The following is a 16599-nucleotide window of genomic DNA, read 5'->3' as shown; positions in this document are numbered from 1 at the left end:
AAAACTCTGCACCATATATTTACAGAAAGTTGGTTTGTCTTACCGCACGCGGATTATCTCCAGCCCAAATATGTGCATTTCTTAGGTTATAAACACCATTTCTGATAAATAACTTCTCGCCAGTAAGATTATGTTAACAATTCTGACATTTCCTTTAATTCACCGACTAAAATTTAAACGATTGATATCACCTATATCGAAAAGAGAATGCAAGTGGATAAAGTAGAATGCATTGAAATAGCTGGTTAATTAATTAATGTAATAAATAGTTAAATAAAATAGATATATGTAAATAAGAGAAAACATTTCATTGGCGTAACTCGATACAAGTATCAGTACAAAGCATTTATTTAAATAACCACTCACCAATTTGTTGCATTTAGGGTTGTGTGGCAAGAAGCGTCTTGGCTTGGTTATCCCGGAACCAAGGAACTGAGTCGTGTACTCGCGAAAGTCGATGAGATTCTGGTCGTCTTGAGAGGTACTAGTATTTTTTATAGAAGTGACGCGTCTCCATTGTTTTGCAAAAACATAAGGCTGGTCAAGACCACTTGTGGGGTCTGTTTGGTTTACAACAGATCTTAAAGTAATAAAAACCAAGATATTTTCGAATTCGTATATAAGGTTGAAATATGACTCGAGGTAAAAGGTAACGATCCTTGCCACATGAGTTTAAGGATACCTTCTAACTTGTTGTTGTGGTTCCAAAAACTTATACGAAGCTAATGAGATAATTAAAAGATATAACTAAATAAGTAATTAAAAGATATATAAATTAGGTCATATTTTAATGAAATAATAAAATAAGATATTTAAGTAAGTCATGAATACTTCTCCAAACAACAGGCCAATAGAATATGCTGAAGAGAAAAAAGAGAGGCTTTAAAAAAATGTATAAGAAATACTAATAATGCATAACAACTGATACGAACAATTCTATAAAAGAATAAAGAAAACATAATATAACATAATTATATAGTCATTTAGACCAAAATTGGCAATATGCAAAGTCAAGGATGGAGGACTATTAATAGAGAAGCAAAAAATTAAAAGTAGATGGAAAGAATCCTTCGAAGAAAACCTACACGCAGGGAATGAAAATAAAGAAAACGATAGAATATATTATACAGCAGAGCAGCACATTGAAAATCCGAGTTATGAAGAAATGGTTCAGATAATACAGAAACTAAAAAATCATAAAGCGCCAGGGATGGAAGAAATTTCATCAGAAATATTAAAACATGGAGGATCCGAACTGTGAGGAAGAATTCATTATCTAATTACAGGCCAATTACATTTCTAAATTTAAAATACGAACTTCTTTCTGGTAATATCTACTTATAATATATTGTTAAAATATCCAATAAAATCAAACAAAAAATTATTAAGAAACGAATATTAAGACATAGATGGCAGCTGACGAGAGCACCACAAACAAGACCAATCTGAATAGAGTTAAAAGCGTTATTAAATAACCACAAAAACTATGGTATACATTCTTATATCAGACATCTTTCGCCTACAGAAGCTATCGAGTATTCACTCAGACAACCAAGCAAATAGAACGTCCTCAATTCTCCAATCCGCACTGAAGATGGCGCATGGGCAAAAAGCAATAAAAAGAAAGCCGAAAATTTCGCTTAACATATTAAAACGGTTTTCCGGCATTTTCCTGTAGATGAATGTATTAATATAGATAATGAAATCCAAATGTATCTAGAATAGCCCTAATAATTTAAAACTCCTCAAAAAAAATTTTCTTTGAACGAAGTCAATAATAGTATTCACACTAAATTAAACCCCAGAAAGTCCCCAAGGTATGACCAAATTACCGTAAGAATCTTAAAAGAAATTGTATAGGAACGATTGGCGAAACTGATAAGGGAAAGCTGAGGCTCAACTAATGCTTTAGTAGTACTTATGATGTTGATGGCGTGAGATCTTCACTTTAGCGCACTATAAAATATAGATTGATTGATAGATTGCACTATACTGTAAGATGATTCTGTAGAATGGTAAAAAAGATTCCTTCGAATTCACACCATCTCTGTTTTGAGCCACGTAATTATTAAACAATCCTCGTATAATATTTTTCGAGCAGCCTTTTATTTAAGTACATATTAGCATATAAAATATCATATATTTTCTAGCCGTACACTTTCATTGAAATGCACCGTACAATTTTGAGATATGTACCGTCTGGTTCCAAATCAATTTATTTCAGTAAATTTGATATGACTCCTATGTGATGATAGGTTAGTACTTCCTTTTTGGCTGTGTTAAAAGGTGATGTCTGAAAATTGTATGTTGATTGGCGGTTCATTGCTTCTATCACCAATGTTAAGGGTAAATACGAACACATGGGCTAGGAATATTGGATGGTGTGAATAAAACAAGGTTAACGACAAATATTCGAGCAACAAATTTAATTTCACTAAACGTTTGTGTAAATAACTGTTTTGCATTTCTCATTGGTATGTTAATTAATAGTAAAAATGGGGATTTTAGCGATCATGTAGCATGGTATGTCATTAAAGAAAAAACAACTAAATTTTTCCTATATTTTATTAAAAATTAACCTTATTTTTTTTCTTTTATATTAGAATTAAAAAGTAAATTGGAAAAAATAGAAAGAAAATTAAAGAAAACTCAATTTTTATCTATGGATTAGAATTGAGTCTAACAGAATTTCTGCTGAATTCATTTGTGAAAGGATGTAGGAATTACTAAATATTTATTCGTCTGATAATAACAACTTTATCTTTTTTAAAAGTCTCAAATTGACCCAATTAAAATAGAATTAGTTTCAAAAATTAAGAAAAAAGAAATTTTTAAAAGTTGCCTTCGATTAAAAAGAAAGACTTTTGGTAGACGGAAGTTGTTACTCTTTAGAATAGTTAAAAGATACAGAGGAAAATATATATAAAAAAGCAAGTACGGAGCCGAATACACCTATCCAAAAGACGACTGGGGCAGATATACCAGTATTTGAAGAAGAGCTAAGAGGAACATCCAAAAACCCATCAAATTCGATTAAAAGTATCAATACAAAGAAGAATATAGAAACAGAAGTGGTAAATAAGTCTACGGGGAACCAGCCCAAAAGTCAAGGCATTTTTCTATGTTACGTTTATCTTATAAACAGCTGTATTTAATACCAATATACGTACATATTGAAGTTTGAACATGGATCCATTTATACGTGATTATGATAACAATGAAACTAAAGCACAAACAATCAATGCAATAGTAGAATTCAATCATCTTAGTAAAAATATTAATTTAACTCGGTAAGATAGTTTCGAAACAAATTCATTATATTTTTATTTATTTTATTGTTGCTTCCGTTGCTGCCATTTTATTGTTGCTTCCTAATAAGACAGAGAAGATTATTTTTCACGTTAAGAACGGCTATGAATAACTATTCTGATGAGACTTATTAAGTCGAAATACGTATCAATAGATACATAGACGCTTTGAACGTGAAATCAAATCTTTTCTGTCTTTTTCATTTTATTAATTTAACCTTAAAAACAACGTATAAAAGTCTGAAGCGCCCAAAAAACTTTGACGAATTTATCCTTTTTTTTTTTTTAATCAATGCACATCTGATTTTGATATTATTATTTTAACGGAAGCTTTACCCCTTGGTTGCAATATATTTCAAATACAGGAATACGAACTTATATACAGGGTGAGTCATAACTTTTGGGACATAGACTAAGGACAGGTTATTTGGACCAAAATATGGCTATTGGGAAAAATATGCCTTAATAAAATGTTGCTGAGAAAAAAGATACAGGGTGTTAAAGTTAATTTTTGTTTTTCGTTTTTTGCTGATAGTTTCCCTGTATATTTATAAATTGTTATTAAAATTGGCACAGAGGCATAATCTTAGACAAGAAATAGTATTTTATTTACAATTTTACGTTTTGTCATAGAGGGCGCCACGCGGATCATTCCTAATGATCAAATTGAGTCTAAACTTTTTCTGATGGAACTTTTTAGTAATTTTTATTAGAAAATATGACGTAAACATCATTTTTACGTAAAATTGGTACTCTTGTTTAAACATGATAATTTCAACCGTTTTCGATAAAAACCCAGTCGAACTGCTTAGAGTCTTAAAAAAGGATTTCAAATATTATTTCATTTATGAAAAGTATGCTTTGGACTGTCAGATAATTGTTGTTGGTAAATCTCACTTGTTCAAAGTAAATTATTTTCGATGTGACAGTGTAGTGTAATGTTGCATTTTTTAGAAGTAATCATTACTTTTTTTGATTGAAATGCCTCGTCACAATCATTTTACTAAGAAATGCGAGATATGATTTGCGTATACGCACAAGAAAATTTTTGCGGTCGCTCGGCAGCCAGAACGTATGGAATGTTATACGCAAACAGAAGGCATCCAAATCACAAAACTTTTGCAAGATTATACCGTAGTTTAGGTGAAACTGGGTCATTTCACACTAAAAATCGGGGTGGTCGACCGAAACAAATCACACCTAATGAAGAAGATGAGCTTTTGGTTCGAGTAGATGAAAATCCTAAAATAAGTTCACGACATCTATCAGCAGCAACAGAAGTAAGTCAGTCGTCCATTGTTAGAATTCTAAAAAAAGAGAACCTCCATCCTTATCACTTCACTTCTGTTCAAAATTTACTTCCAACAGATCTTCCACGACGGTTACAGTTTTGCCAACGTATTCTGAATAAACATCGCAATGACAGACACTTTATTAAGAATATTATGTTCACCGACGAAGCAACTTTTACCAGACGAGGGGTTTTTAATTGGCAAAATAGTCATTATTGGGAAGAAGAAAACCCGCATGCTATTAAAGCTAGACATTTTCAGCATGAGTTTAAATTGAATATTTGGTGTGGCATTATAGGCGACCAACTACTAGGGCCTTATGTTCTTCCTCCGAATTTAAATGGAGATTCTTATTTATTCTTTTTGGAAAATACTATTAGTGATATTTTAGATGATCTGTCACTGGATGTAAGAAGAAAAATGTGGTTTATGCAGGATGGAGCGCCACCTCATTTTTCATTAGCTGTTAGAAATCATCTTAATGGCGTATTTCCTCAACGATGGATTGGCAGAGGCAGTGATTTTCAATGGCCACCAAGAAGTCCTGAGTACAACCCGCTAGATTTTAATTTTTGGGAACATATGAAGTCCGTAGTTCATGCCAATGAAATTAATACACGAGACGAACTTTGGAGATACATTCAAAATGCAGCTAATCTTATAAGGGGACAGAATAATATTTTTTTAACGTCCGAAAATCCGTTATAAAAAGAATTAGAAAAGGCATAGAAATCGGAGGAGACCATGTAGAACATTTAGTTTGAGTTTTTGTGAGTTCTTTTAAGTTAAATTGTGTTTAGTTTTGATTTATCGTCAAAACGGAAACCTTACGTTAGTTGCAACTTTGTTTATTTGTTTGGTATTTGATAGTTGAATTGTAAATAAAATACTATTTCTTGTCTAAGATTATGCCTCTGTGCCAATTTTGATAGCAATTTATAAATATACAGGGAAACTATTAGCAAAAAAACGAAAAACAAAAATTAACTTTAACACCCTGTATCTTTTTTCTCAGCAACATTTTATTAAGGCATATTTGGCCCAATAGCCATATTTTGGTCCAAATAACCTGTCCTTAGTCTATGTCCCAATAGTTCGCCCTGTATAGTAGAGGTAACTTTAAAAGAAATGATGGTGTTATTGTATATGTAAAAAACAATTTAAACTAAAAATACAACATTGTTAAGATCCCTGAAATGACAGCTCATATCCAAAGGTATTCATGCCTTGACAGTTATTTGCCCCATACAAAGAGGTCGGACATTAATATTTTGGCAGGAGATATAAATATTGACTTATTAGTTGATGATGATTATATATCCGAGTATAAAAGCTGACTTAACATACATGGATATGTATCATGAAACCAAAGCACCAGACGTCAAAGTAAAACGTTCCTTGATCATTTCTTTATTGAAAATTCACAAAAAAATAAACACACACTTGACTCTTACAGTTTTAACTACGAAATAACTGATCATAGTCCCATTGCATTAATATTAGAAAATTTCAAGTATTTAGTTAGTACCACAAATAAACAAAAGAACACAATATTCAAAGAATATACGGATTCCACACAGTTGAAGCTAAATTTTAATAAATCTACGAGGCGAAAACTGGATCTCCGTTTATAATTCCACAAACATATTATACAACTATACTATATATCATTGTACAACTGAGAAATTTACTAATACACTACAATGAAATATTGACATAACAACTAAAGAAGTACTAATTCGAAAAAAAAAATTTAAAAAAACCTTGGATCAACTTGGAATTATTAAAAGGTATTTAGTCCAGTCGTCAGAAAGTTATCCCCTAAAAATCATACAAACAAGCTGACTTTTGCAGAGAATATTGTCGAGGAACCCCAAAGTGGGCGAAGCTTGGTGGTAGATTTCAAAAGCATCCACTTCGGGAAAACCTTGAAATTGTCATTAATTTGTATACATATTAGCGACCGGTTTATATTGTAATTAACAATTACTTCGACTTAAAAAACTATTGCGGTGTTCCTCAATGTTCATCCTATTATAATTTATAAACAAAATTCCATACATAAAAGTTTGGCAATGCATTTTTCGAATTGGCAAACCTATAACCAAGTACATGACTGTGTGCAGTTTACATTTTACTGAGAACGATTACTTTCCAAGTAAGTCTTGATTAAAATATTATTTGTATTTTAATATATTTATATTTAATTTACTTTATAGTAACACCTGAAACTAAATTGAGAAGACTGAAGAAAGATGCTGTTCCATCAGCTAAATTGCCCCAAAGGTGTCATGAAGTTATTGGTAAAAAACGTAAGGCGTAATTTACAACATATAACGTGGCCAGCTCCAAAAACTGCCTCACCCTAAACTAAAGATCTCTGCCGATCTTGCAACCATATAAATAATTAAGATAATGTAAATTTTACTTCCCGTGTTTCAGACATACTGTAGAAAAACAAACATTTAATTTTATTTTTATTCAGGTTTGGGAGTCAATTGGCGTATGTATAAACCCGAATCACAAACAAATAAACTTTGAAGAACGTACTCTAACTTTTACTTTGGCAAAACACACGTGTAAATGATTTATATTAAACGTTTTATAGCTTCGAGATCAAATGACAAAATTATTTGTTTTGCTCGGAATTGGCTATCGCGAATTACGAGGCGAAAACTGTATCTCTGTTTATAATTCCACAAACATACATTATACAACTGAGGAATTTACTAATACACTACAACGAAATATTGACATAACAACTAAGGAAGTACAAATTTGAAAAAAAAAATTAAAAAAAGAAACGTTGGAACTTGGAATTATTAAAAGCTATTTAGTCCAGTCGTCAGAGAGTTGTCCCCTAAAAATCATACAAACAAGCTGAATTTTGCGGAGAATATTAATTTTAGAACCCTAAAAAAGATGCGAAAAAGTTCTTACTTTTACCCCCAGGCTTCCCCCTAAAACTCCCCTCGTAGGGGGGTAAAAATAAAAAAATCGATTTACCAAGAATCTGTACGCCGTAGAAAAAAAATGTTTCAAATAAAAAATGTAGCTGAGATAATTTTAATCAAAAATGTTTGTAACTAAAATAAACATGGAGAAGATCAGAAAAACTCAGAGAGCTATAGAACGACAGATGCTGGGTATCTCACTCAAAGACCATAAAACCAATGAAAAATTTCGTAATAGAACAAAAGTAAAAGATGCTGTCGAACTGGCAGCTAAACTGAAATGGAAATGGGCTGGACATAACGAACGTCTTACGGATGGCCGATGGAATAAAGAAATCGGGAATTGGCGGCCATATGAAGCCAAAAGACCACGAGGAAGACCGCAAATGCCATGGAGCGACGATATTAAAAGAACTGCAGGGCCAATGTGGAAACGTCTTACAAACAACAGAGATGAATGGCGAGAATTAGGAAAGACTCTGCAATCCGAATAGAGAAGGCTTAAAAAAATATATAAACACCTTACTTACATTAAAATCCTTAGACCAGATCATAAGTTTCGCTGACGATACAGCCATGTTTTATAGTAACAACAATTAGGAAAATTTAAAGAGAAATGTCGAAATGGACTTTATAAAAATAAAAAAAAAAATGGTTTTAACATAACCAGTTAACGTTAAATATTGAAAAAACTAAATATTTGCCGTTTTCGTCATACACCACCGGGATACCAAACTTCAACCAACTTGAAATTGCCAACGATACAACAATTCCAGAAGCAGAAAACATTAAGTACCTTGGCATTGTAATAGACAGACACCTAAAATGGGATGATAGTATCAAATATGTAGTCTAAAAAATAAGAAATGGAAAGACTGATATGTTTTTGTACACACTTATGACAAATCAAAGAATGGAAAAAAGAAAGTATTTCTGAAGTGTGTGTATTTCCTATCTGAGCGCTTTCGGCTTATAAAGCCATCTTTAGAGCTATGGTCAAGTTTTTAAAAGTATCACTTCTAGGAGAGATCTCATCTGATAGAAAACTACAGAAATTATTCTTTAAGCTGGTTCTTTGTTAAAATGTTTCATTGATAAACACACAAAAAAGACACAGATATAGTATATAAATATAATATCTATTTAATTGATGGATTCGACCGTTGGATCGAGGGAAATTCATTTTATGTAACAGTAAAACACTGAAAACTTTGTTTTCAAAACTTCCACAAAATTTATTTTAAATTCTTATCACTACAGCTGTTTCGGCTAATTGCCTTTCTCAAGTGATCTGTTTTTGGCATGGGTTTACACTTTATAGTCTCTAATGAAATAGGTTGAGGAGGGGAGAACTGTTTGTCTCAAGCTGGTCATTCAGAATTATATCTGTGTTTTTTAATTTGTTGATTTCCATAGATTCTAACAAAGATAGCTTAAGGCCTTTATTTTGAATGTGTAGAATTTTAAATTCATCATTAAAAGAATGATTATGATCTAGAAGGTGAAGTGCGTATGTAGAATCTGTTTTTCTATTATTGAAAGCCTTTTTATGTTCTGCTATTCGTTTAATAAAATTTCTACCTGTTTGACCAATGTAAGTTTTTGGGCAGTCGCCACATTTAAGTTTGTACACACCACTGTGTAAGTGTTTTTTATGTTGGCTCTTGTTGTTTTTAATATATTTGCCTAGGTTGTTATTTGTTCTGAAAGCTGGTGTTATTCCTTTCTTTTTTAGGTGTTTGGCTATTTTTGTTGATATTTTGCCTGTATATGTAATCGAGCAGAAGGTACTGGGTTTTTTCTCTGGTGGTGGAAATACTAAGTTGAGGGCTTTCTTGTGTAGTTTTTGATTAAACATTTTATTAATTCTTGAAACCATGTGGACCTCTCAAATCGTTGTAACGCTGCTAACAAATCTCCCGCATGGGACACAACACATACAACAAATCGGTGATTAAATCAACAAAACTGCCACATTTGCATTTGATTAGATTCACCTCTCCACAAAAAAAAAATTGCCGGCTTTTTCAGACTATCATGCCGTGGTTTATCCCCTTCAAGATCTCAATTCCAACTTTTGCTTAAACTACACATTTAACTGCCATTATACTACACATTTTTCATAACAAAAACGTACAACGAAAAACCATTACGAATTTAGAAAAGAAAATCCGGACTCACAATGAGCTGAATCGTATCGTGGTCTATTGCAGAGTGACATCATTCCCAACTCGATATAAACCAAACGTAAACGGAACCGTAAACTGGGGTAACTTTGCTCCACTTTTAGGAGTTATTAAAGGAATTGCGAGGAAAAGTGTATAAAATTTCTACTAGTATTATGTTTTTTTTTAATAACCCATGAAGAAGGTATACAATGTAAATATTGTGTGGTATTTTTTATTCTAACAATAATTAATTACATATTTTTTTTTAATAAAAAGTGGAGCAAAGTTACCTATAGTGTGGGGTAACTTTGCTCCACCTCATAAAAGCATGAAATTTTGTATAGTAACATATAGTTGGAGCAAAGCTAATGGGTTGCTTATATTAACCTTGCTCCAAAAATATTATTTGTGCAAAAAAAAAACTAAAAAAGAAGGTAGCGTTATTTATTTGAAAATAATAAACAAAAGTGTTAATTATAAAGAGAACTTAATTCAGGAATTGTAAAAGTTCCCCTTTTAGAAACTTGTTTAGGAGTATTAATACAGCCTAGTACATCAGTCCATAGGTAAGTCAGTTCATCCTTTTTTGAGGGCCACTTCCACAGTTTGAGAGACTTTTCCATTGCGCTAATGGTTACCCTTTTATCATCAAAAGCCATAATGCGCCCGGGGTATAGATGGCTTTCGTAAGAAAACACTACAAAACGTCCCACTTCTCGAACAACACTTTCAAAATTATTATGTTTGTTTTCTTTGTCTTCTAAAAAATTTACAAATTCATTTTCAACTTCTTTCTCCCTGGCAAGCTCTTCAAAGTCTACATCGTCCGATGAATTATCATCAAATACCATCTCTTTAGCTCTAAAGCGAACAATATTTGATTCCTCATCGGAAGATTCGTCAGGAGTTATGCTTCGTCGTTGCTTATTGGTATTCATGCCAGAGGTTGTAGGTTCTTCCATATCTGCATCGTTGACTGCACAAACACTTTTTCCAGCTGGAACATTAATTTTTTTTCTGCGGTGGTTAACAGTTTTTGTCAAATCGGATCTTTTTGCTTCGAGTGCTTTTAAAAACTCCGATTGCACAACAGATGGGTCGTATTTTCGTGGTATTCGGCTTAGTACTTCCTCAACATTCAGGGGAAATATTCCACATTTTCGAAACCCTGCCTCTAAATTAGATTTGATTTGTGGACCAAGCAAGTCTATTACCTTTGACAACAATGGAGGAAAGTGTTGCTTTTGTATATTAGTGTTGCGGATGCCATCTTCAGTACTTTTCCAATCTGACAAAATTTTTCGCCAGGCTCTTTTTAGGGGCCGAAAGAAAGCCACGTCTAGAGGTTGCGTCAAATGTGTACTGTTTGGAGGCAGACAAATTAAATGAATGTCGTTTTCACGACAGAGTTGAAGTGCATGTACTGTAATATGTGAAGAGAGGTTGTCGCATAGTAATACCTTTTTACCATTCAGCTTCCTAAACCTAGGTACCAACTGGAATTCAAGCCAATCTGTAAAAATATTTGCATCGAACCATCCAGAACTACTAGCGTTGTAACGGCATCCTTTTGGCCCATTCTCAGCCCAAGTAGTCCATATTTTAGCAGCCCGGTAAACAACATAGGGCGGTAAAAGTTCACCTTCGCCGTTTCCACAGAACATAATGGACACAGAGGTCTTTGAAGCGTTTCTAATTAGTTCTGGATACTTGCAACCTCTCTTGACAATGACTTTCTTTTTGCCGGGATCATCAGTGAGATTAGTTTCATCACAATTCCATATATTTGTTGGAGGAACGCCGTCTAACTCGACTGCCAGATTTTCGAAAAATCTTCTCAATATGTTTTCGTCAACTCCTGCTCGTACACGTTTAATGTTTTCTGCAAAACGTGGGGAAATTTCAGGATGTCTGACCATAAATTTTTTGATCCAATCCTCTCCAGGGAAGTTATCCTTGAAAATTTTGACATCTCTTCCACAACGGTTTAAATAATTTTTGATAATGTTTCTCAGTTCCCTTGCGTTAATAGGGAACCCATACTCTCCCATATAAATCAGGCAATTAACAAATTGGTTTTCTTCGCCGGGAGTAAATACATTTTGCCTCCCTGGCGTTTTGGAATGTTTCCCTTTAAGTTTATTTAAAATGGTCCTTCTTGGAATCTTATATTTTTCTTCTGCCCTTCTGTGTGAGATTTCACCTCTTCTTATTTCATTTAAACACTCTTGTAGGGTTTCTTGTGTATAGTCAGCATAGCGCCGTGATCCTAGTACTCTTTTAGGTGTTCTAGGCATATCTGTAACAAAAATATATATTAAACATAATATATATTTCGGGGTAACTTTGCGCCACTTTTTTGGAGCAAAGTTACCCCGAATCACCTGATAATTTGTAAAATTAGGTTAGAAAAAGAAAAGTTTATCATTTGTTTAATTATAAGTCACAATTTAGTAAAAAAGTTGATAAACAGTATACACTTAACGCATACACAAATACTTACTTGTGAGATAACAGCACAACTTTTCTACACACACCAAATTTCATACGTAGTTTTTATCGAAGTTTTTACACCACTACCTTCTCGACTCGCTGTAGGCATGTAAATGGAAGAGCAATTCTATGCTGCACGCAAGGAGACTGTGTCAATAGGCAACCAGTAAAACGGCGACGCGCGTTTTGTGAAGACGGTTATTAATTCATCGGTACATTAAAATGAAACTTTTTTTAGTAATGGAGCAAAGTTACCCTGGCAGGGGCAAAGTTACCCCGGTTTACGGAAACATTTTTATTTATTTGACGCGCAAAATATCCTAAAGCGGCTTCATGATAAAAAAATGCAATTAAAAATTATTATATACTGACCAGAAATGTTTATATCATCAATCCCAATGAGGCAAAAGGATTGAGAAAATATTTCGATGTTTTAATTCGTACAAGGTAATTTGAAATGCTACAGACTTCCTGAATATCCAAGACTTTATACTATTCTCTAGTAGATTATGGGATGTGGTGGAGCCTTTAATGGCCACCTTAAAAATCTAAACTTTATAGAAAATTGCCAAGAAGTTGCCAAAAAAAATCCATTTCATGGATTTAAACTAGTTGTACTCTTACAAATCGTTATTATATTTATACAGTGAGAAATCATTTTTTAATTGTACCCACCATAAATATCAGACTAGAAACAGAAATTTAAAAACATTACTAAAAAAGAAAAAGCCATTGGCCAACGTTGCATTGTTTTTTTGGGGCCAAAAATATTCAATTACCTACCATCTAGCGTCAAAATAATACACAACTATACAAAATTTAAAAAAGAATTAAAACACATTGGATCCATGGTAATAGATATACATCACCTAAATTAATGAACAGGTATTAATGAGCTAAAATGTCAGATAAATGTTATATTTTAAAATTTTGTGGTTTCCTATTTGTAATTTGTCCATGTTACTACTTTTGTCTATTTGTCCATTTGTCAACAGTTTCCATGTTACCACCTTAAAGTTTTGATAATTGTGATTTGTCCGATAAAAATATGTTAAAAAAACAACCCTCACGTACAAGTTGTAGTCCATGTGACACACAACTGGGTTTTCTTATATATTGTATAAAATATATGAGGTTATATTGTAACACAATTTTTTTTTTATAAATAAACCATATTGATATATTATGTTATAGAAAATGAAATAATATAATAATATGAAATAAAAAAAAATTAAAATAAAAAACAACCATCAATATCACTAAGAACTCTATCACTAAGGACAAATGAGCCATCCAGAAGAAAGTTGCATTGTCCGTAACGATTACCGCATTTTGTGGAAGTAACTTGACCATTTGTACGAAGATATCTGCAGTTATTTTTTCATAGTAGTCCTTGGTTGATGCCGATTGAAATCTTCAATTACCCCAACGCAACAGTTACTTTGTTATAGGTGTCATGACCTAGAGGAATTGCTGGCAACAAGGTTGCTGATAGTCATATTAAAGAAAAAAAGGATATGATACTCATATCATCGGATCAGAATTATTTTGCGGAATACCAAAAATCTGCATAGTGGATGCTACAAACTAAGATTTTTTTATTAGTTTTTTCACAAAAGGGTAAGAAACAACGTACCACCTTTTCCAATGGAAATAAAGGGCTCAATCAAACGTCTCAAAAATAACAGGTCATCAGAAACCGACGATATTCTTATAGAAGTCTTCAAACCCTTATCTTCTTCTTGTTATACCATTCTTATCAGAGAAGATTGGAAATCATCAAGGCTCTCCTGATCTTATTTACAGCTGATTTACAAGAGCTCATTCGTGGTGAAGTCAAACCAGTCTCTCAAATTTCGCAACCATGACTTTCTTCTACGGCCTGGATTCTTTTTTCATCTTTAATACTCTTTTACTTCGATTCCAATTAAAAGTATTCACAGGTCTTCATTATCTATGTTTTTTCTTTCAAGAATGTTTCTCAGCGTGTCATGGTGTACCCTGTCAAATGCTTTTTCAAAATCTATAGAACAGGCATCCCTTCTTCGTTATATGTCCTACTCATCATTTGCCACAAAATATCAACCTCTTCCTCTCCTAAAGTCTTCCAAACCTATACAGGTATTCCATCAGGTCCTACTGCCTACACTAAAGACGCCATATACATTATATGTACTAACGTCCCACGTCGTTTGATTTTATGTATCATGTACAGAGGCCTTCTTTAAGTCAATAAATCAAAATTTTTCTTAAAGTAATTCTATTTTTGTCCATAATATTTTATGATATCTCGTATGTCGCTATATGTTCAATAATAACGATAATTCTCTGTAACAACGGAGATATGATGTAATGCCCTTTTGGCAATGCCTCCAAAAAGTTAATTACTGTGAAGTAATAAAATTTCTGATTAACAATATCTGAATCATCAATTTGTAGAATGAGTTAGCAATAAATCAACCGTATCGTTTCAAGAACAAAATATGATTGAAATGTCAGTTCGTAGTTCAGATTTCTTTCCCAGGTGGCGCTAGGAGTTATCGTACTAAACAAACAGTGTGGATTGTCGTCCTAGCCTTTTATATAGATAGATTTACTTTATTAGATTCTATTTGATTCGATTCGATTTTATTTTATTTTAATGTTTTTTATTTTATTTTAATTATTTTAATTTATTTTATTTTATTTCCGATCCAGTCATTCTCGAATTGTTATAAAAAAACTTGAAACATGAAATAACGTTTAACAAACAGACGTTTAGCTTTATGTGATTATGTTTTTAGCCATACTAACAAAAATCGCTTCTATTATTAAAATATGAACAATTAACTAGATATAAACCTATTTGATTTGATCTAATTTATTTTTCATTCTTTTGCAGCTCCGAGTACTCGTCACTAACCTAATGGGCTTCTTCTGGACCATCTATCTAGCAAATAAGAGACGACAACAACAAGCAAAAAGCAAGAGATCCAAGTAAAGGTGTTAATTGATAGATAATCTAGTGATGATACTTGTTCTGGGATTTTTTAAGGTTTTGTTGGTAATAGTAATAACTAATTATTTATATAAGTTATTTTTATATTATGCGGTTGCTGTAATTGTCCAGTTTTAATAATAAGTAATTCTTACAAATATATTTATATAAACTTATTTTTAGTTTTTATGAAACCTGATAATTCTAGAGGACACTGTTGTATATAGTGTTCGCATTGTCTTGTTGTTTTCCTTCTTAATCGATATAGACTGTTAGGTCATAGTCATAGTGATAGTAGGTAGGACTGGTATAGTAGGATTAAAAGAACCCTATGAGAATAATCAGTACTACACATCATGCATCCCACATCTACCAATCAATCAAAATACAATTGACAATTATTTAAATACTGTACCTAATCGGGAACAATTTACCTTTACTCCAGTATCTTGTAATCTGGTGCAAAAATTGTTATATACTATTAAATCTAATGCTCTAGGTTCAGACGGTTTAAACTTAAAAATGTTGCTTCAATGTTGCCCATTAATCATTCCTTATATAACACATATAATGAATTGTTGCCTCTCGAGTAACTATTTTCCAGATGAATGGAAAATAGCATTAATTAGACCCATACCCAAATGTAACAATCCAACCGAATATAAGGATCTTAGACCTATTAGTATTCTGTCTACTTTATCAAAAGTGTTAGAACGCATTATGCAAATGCAGCTTGGTGATTATATTTCTAACAATAATATCTTAACTGATTTTCAGTCCGGGTTTAGGCCATTTCACAACTGTGAAACAGCACTCCTTAAAATAACTGATGACATTTTAAGAGAAAGAGATGTGGGTAAGGTTACCATTTTAATTTTGATCGATTTCTCTAAGGCATTCGACACTCTCAATCATTCACTACTCTGTGCAATTTTGAAGTCAATCGGCTTTTCCATGAATGCATTGAATATGGTTAAGTCGTACTTGCATCACAGGAAACAGAGCGTCAAAGTAGACGAAAGAAGCTCTGATTTTCTAAACATTATTTCAGGGGTACCTCAGGGCTCAGTCTTAGGTCCAATCTTATTTACTTTATACACCACCAATATTGGTACCTCCTTGAATACCTGTAAATTTCATCTCGATGCAGATGATACACAAATTTACCACTCATTTTACCCGGTTGACAAGATATTAAATCATCGATTGCTTGGGCAAGAAATGGTGCATTAAATATAAACTCTAAAAAAACTAATCTGGTAGTTTTTGGTCCAAACAGGGTGTGTTTGGAGATGAGTAACATCATTGAAATAGTTGTTGATAATGAAATCATTAAACCTGTAACTAGTGAAAAAAATCTAGGTTTAACTTTAGATAATCACCTCAAATTTACAAAACATATTAACA

General features: G+C 32.6%; 1 protein-coding gene across 2 annotated transcripts in view; it reads left to right on the top strand.

Annotated features, from left to right (window-relative positions):
- The window catches only part of LOC140432336 (peroxisomal membrane protein 2), a 49349-nt gene extending 33981 nt beyond the window's left edge, over positions 1 to 15368 (top strand). The window contains exons 4-5 of one of the 2 annotated variants that reach the window (XM_072520169.1): positions 2151 to 2255; positions 15097 to 15368. In XM_072520169.1, the coding sequence (XP_072376270.1) occupies positions 2151 to 2249 (99 nt within the window). In that variant the 3' untranslated portion in view covers positions 2250 to 2255; positions 15097 to 15368. The remainder of the gene's footprint in view (positions 1 to 2150; positions 2256 to 15096) is intronic. The other variant, XM_072520168.1, reaches the window with a different exon arrangement.
- The last annotated feature ends 1231 nt before the right edge of the window (positions 15369 to 16599 follow it).

Source organism: Diabrotica undecimpunctata, chromosome 1, assembly GCF_040954645.1.
Source record: "Diabrotica undecimpunctata isolate CICGRU chromosome 1, icDiaUnde3, whole genome shotgun sequence".
Taxonomy (NCBI): domain Eukaryota; kingdom Metazoa; phylum Arthropoda; class Insecta; order Coleoptera; family Chrysomelidae; genus Diabrotica; species Diabrotica undecimpunctata.
The sequence above is the reverse complement of the archived record's forward strand: the minus strand, read 5'-3'. Positions and strand labels throughout refer to the sequence as shown.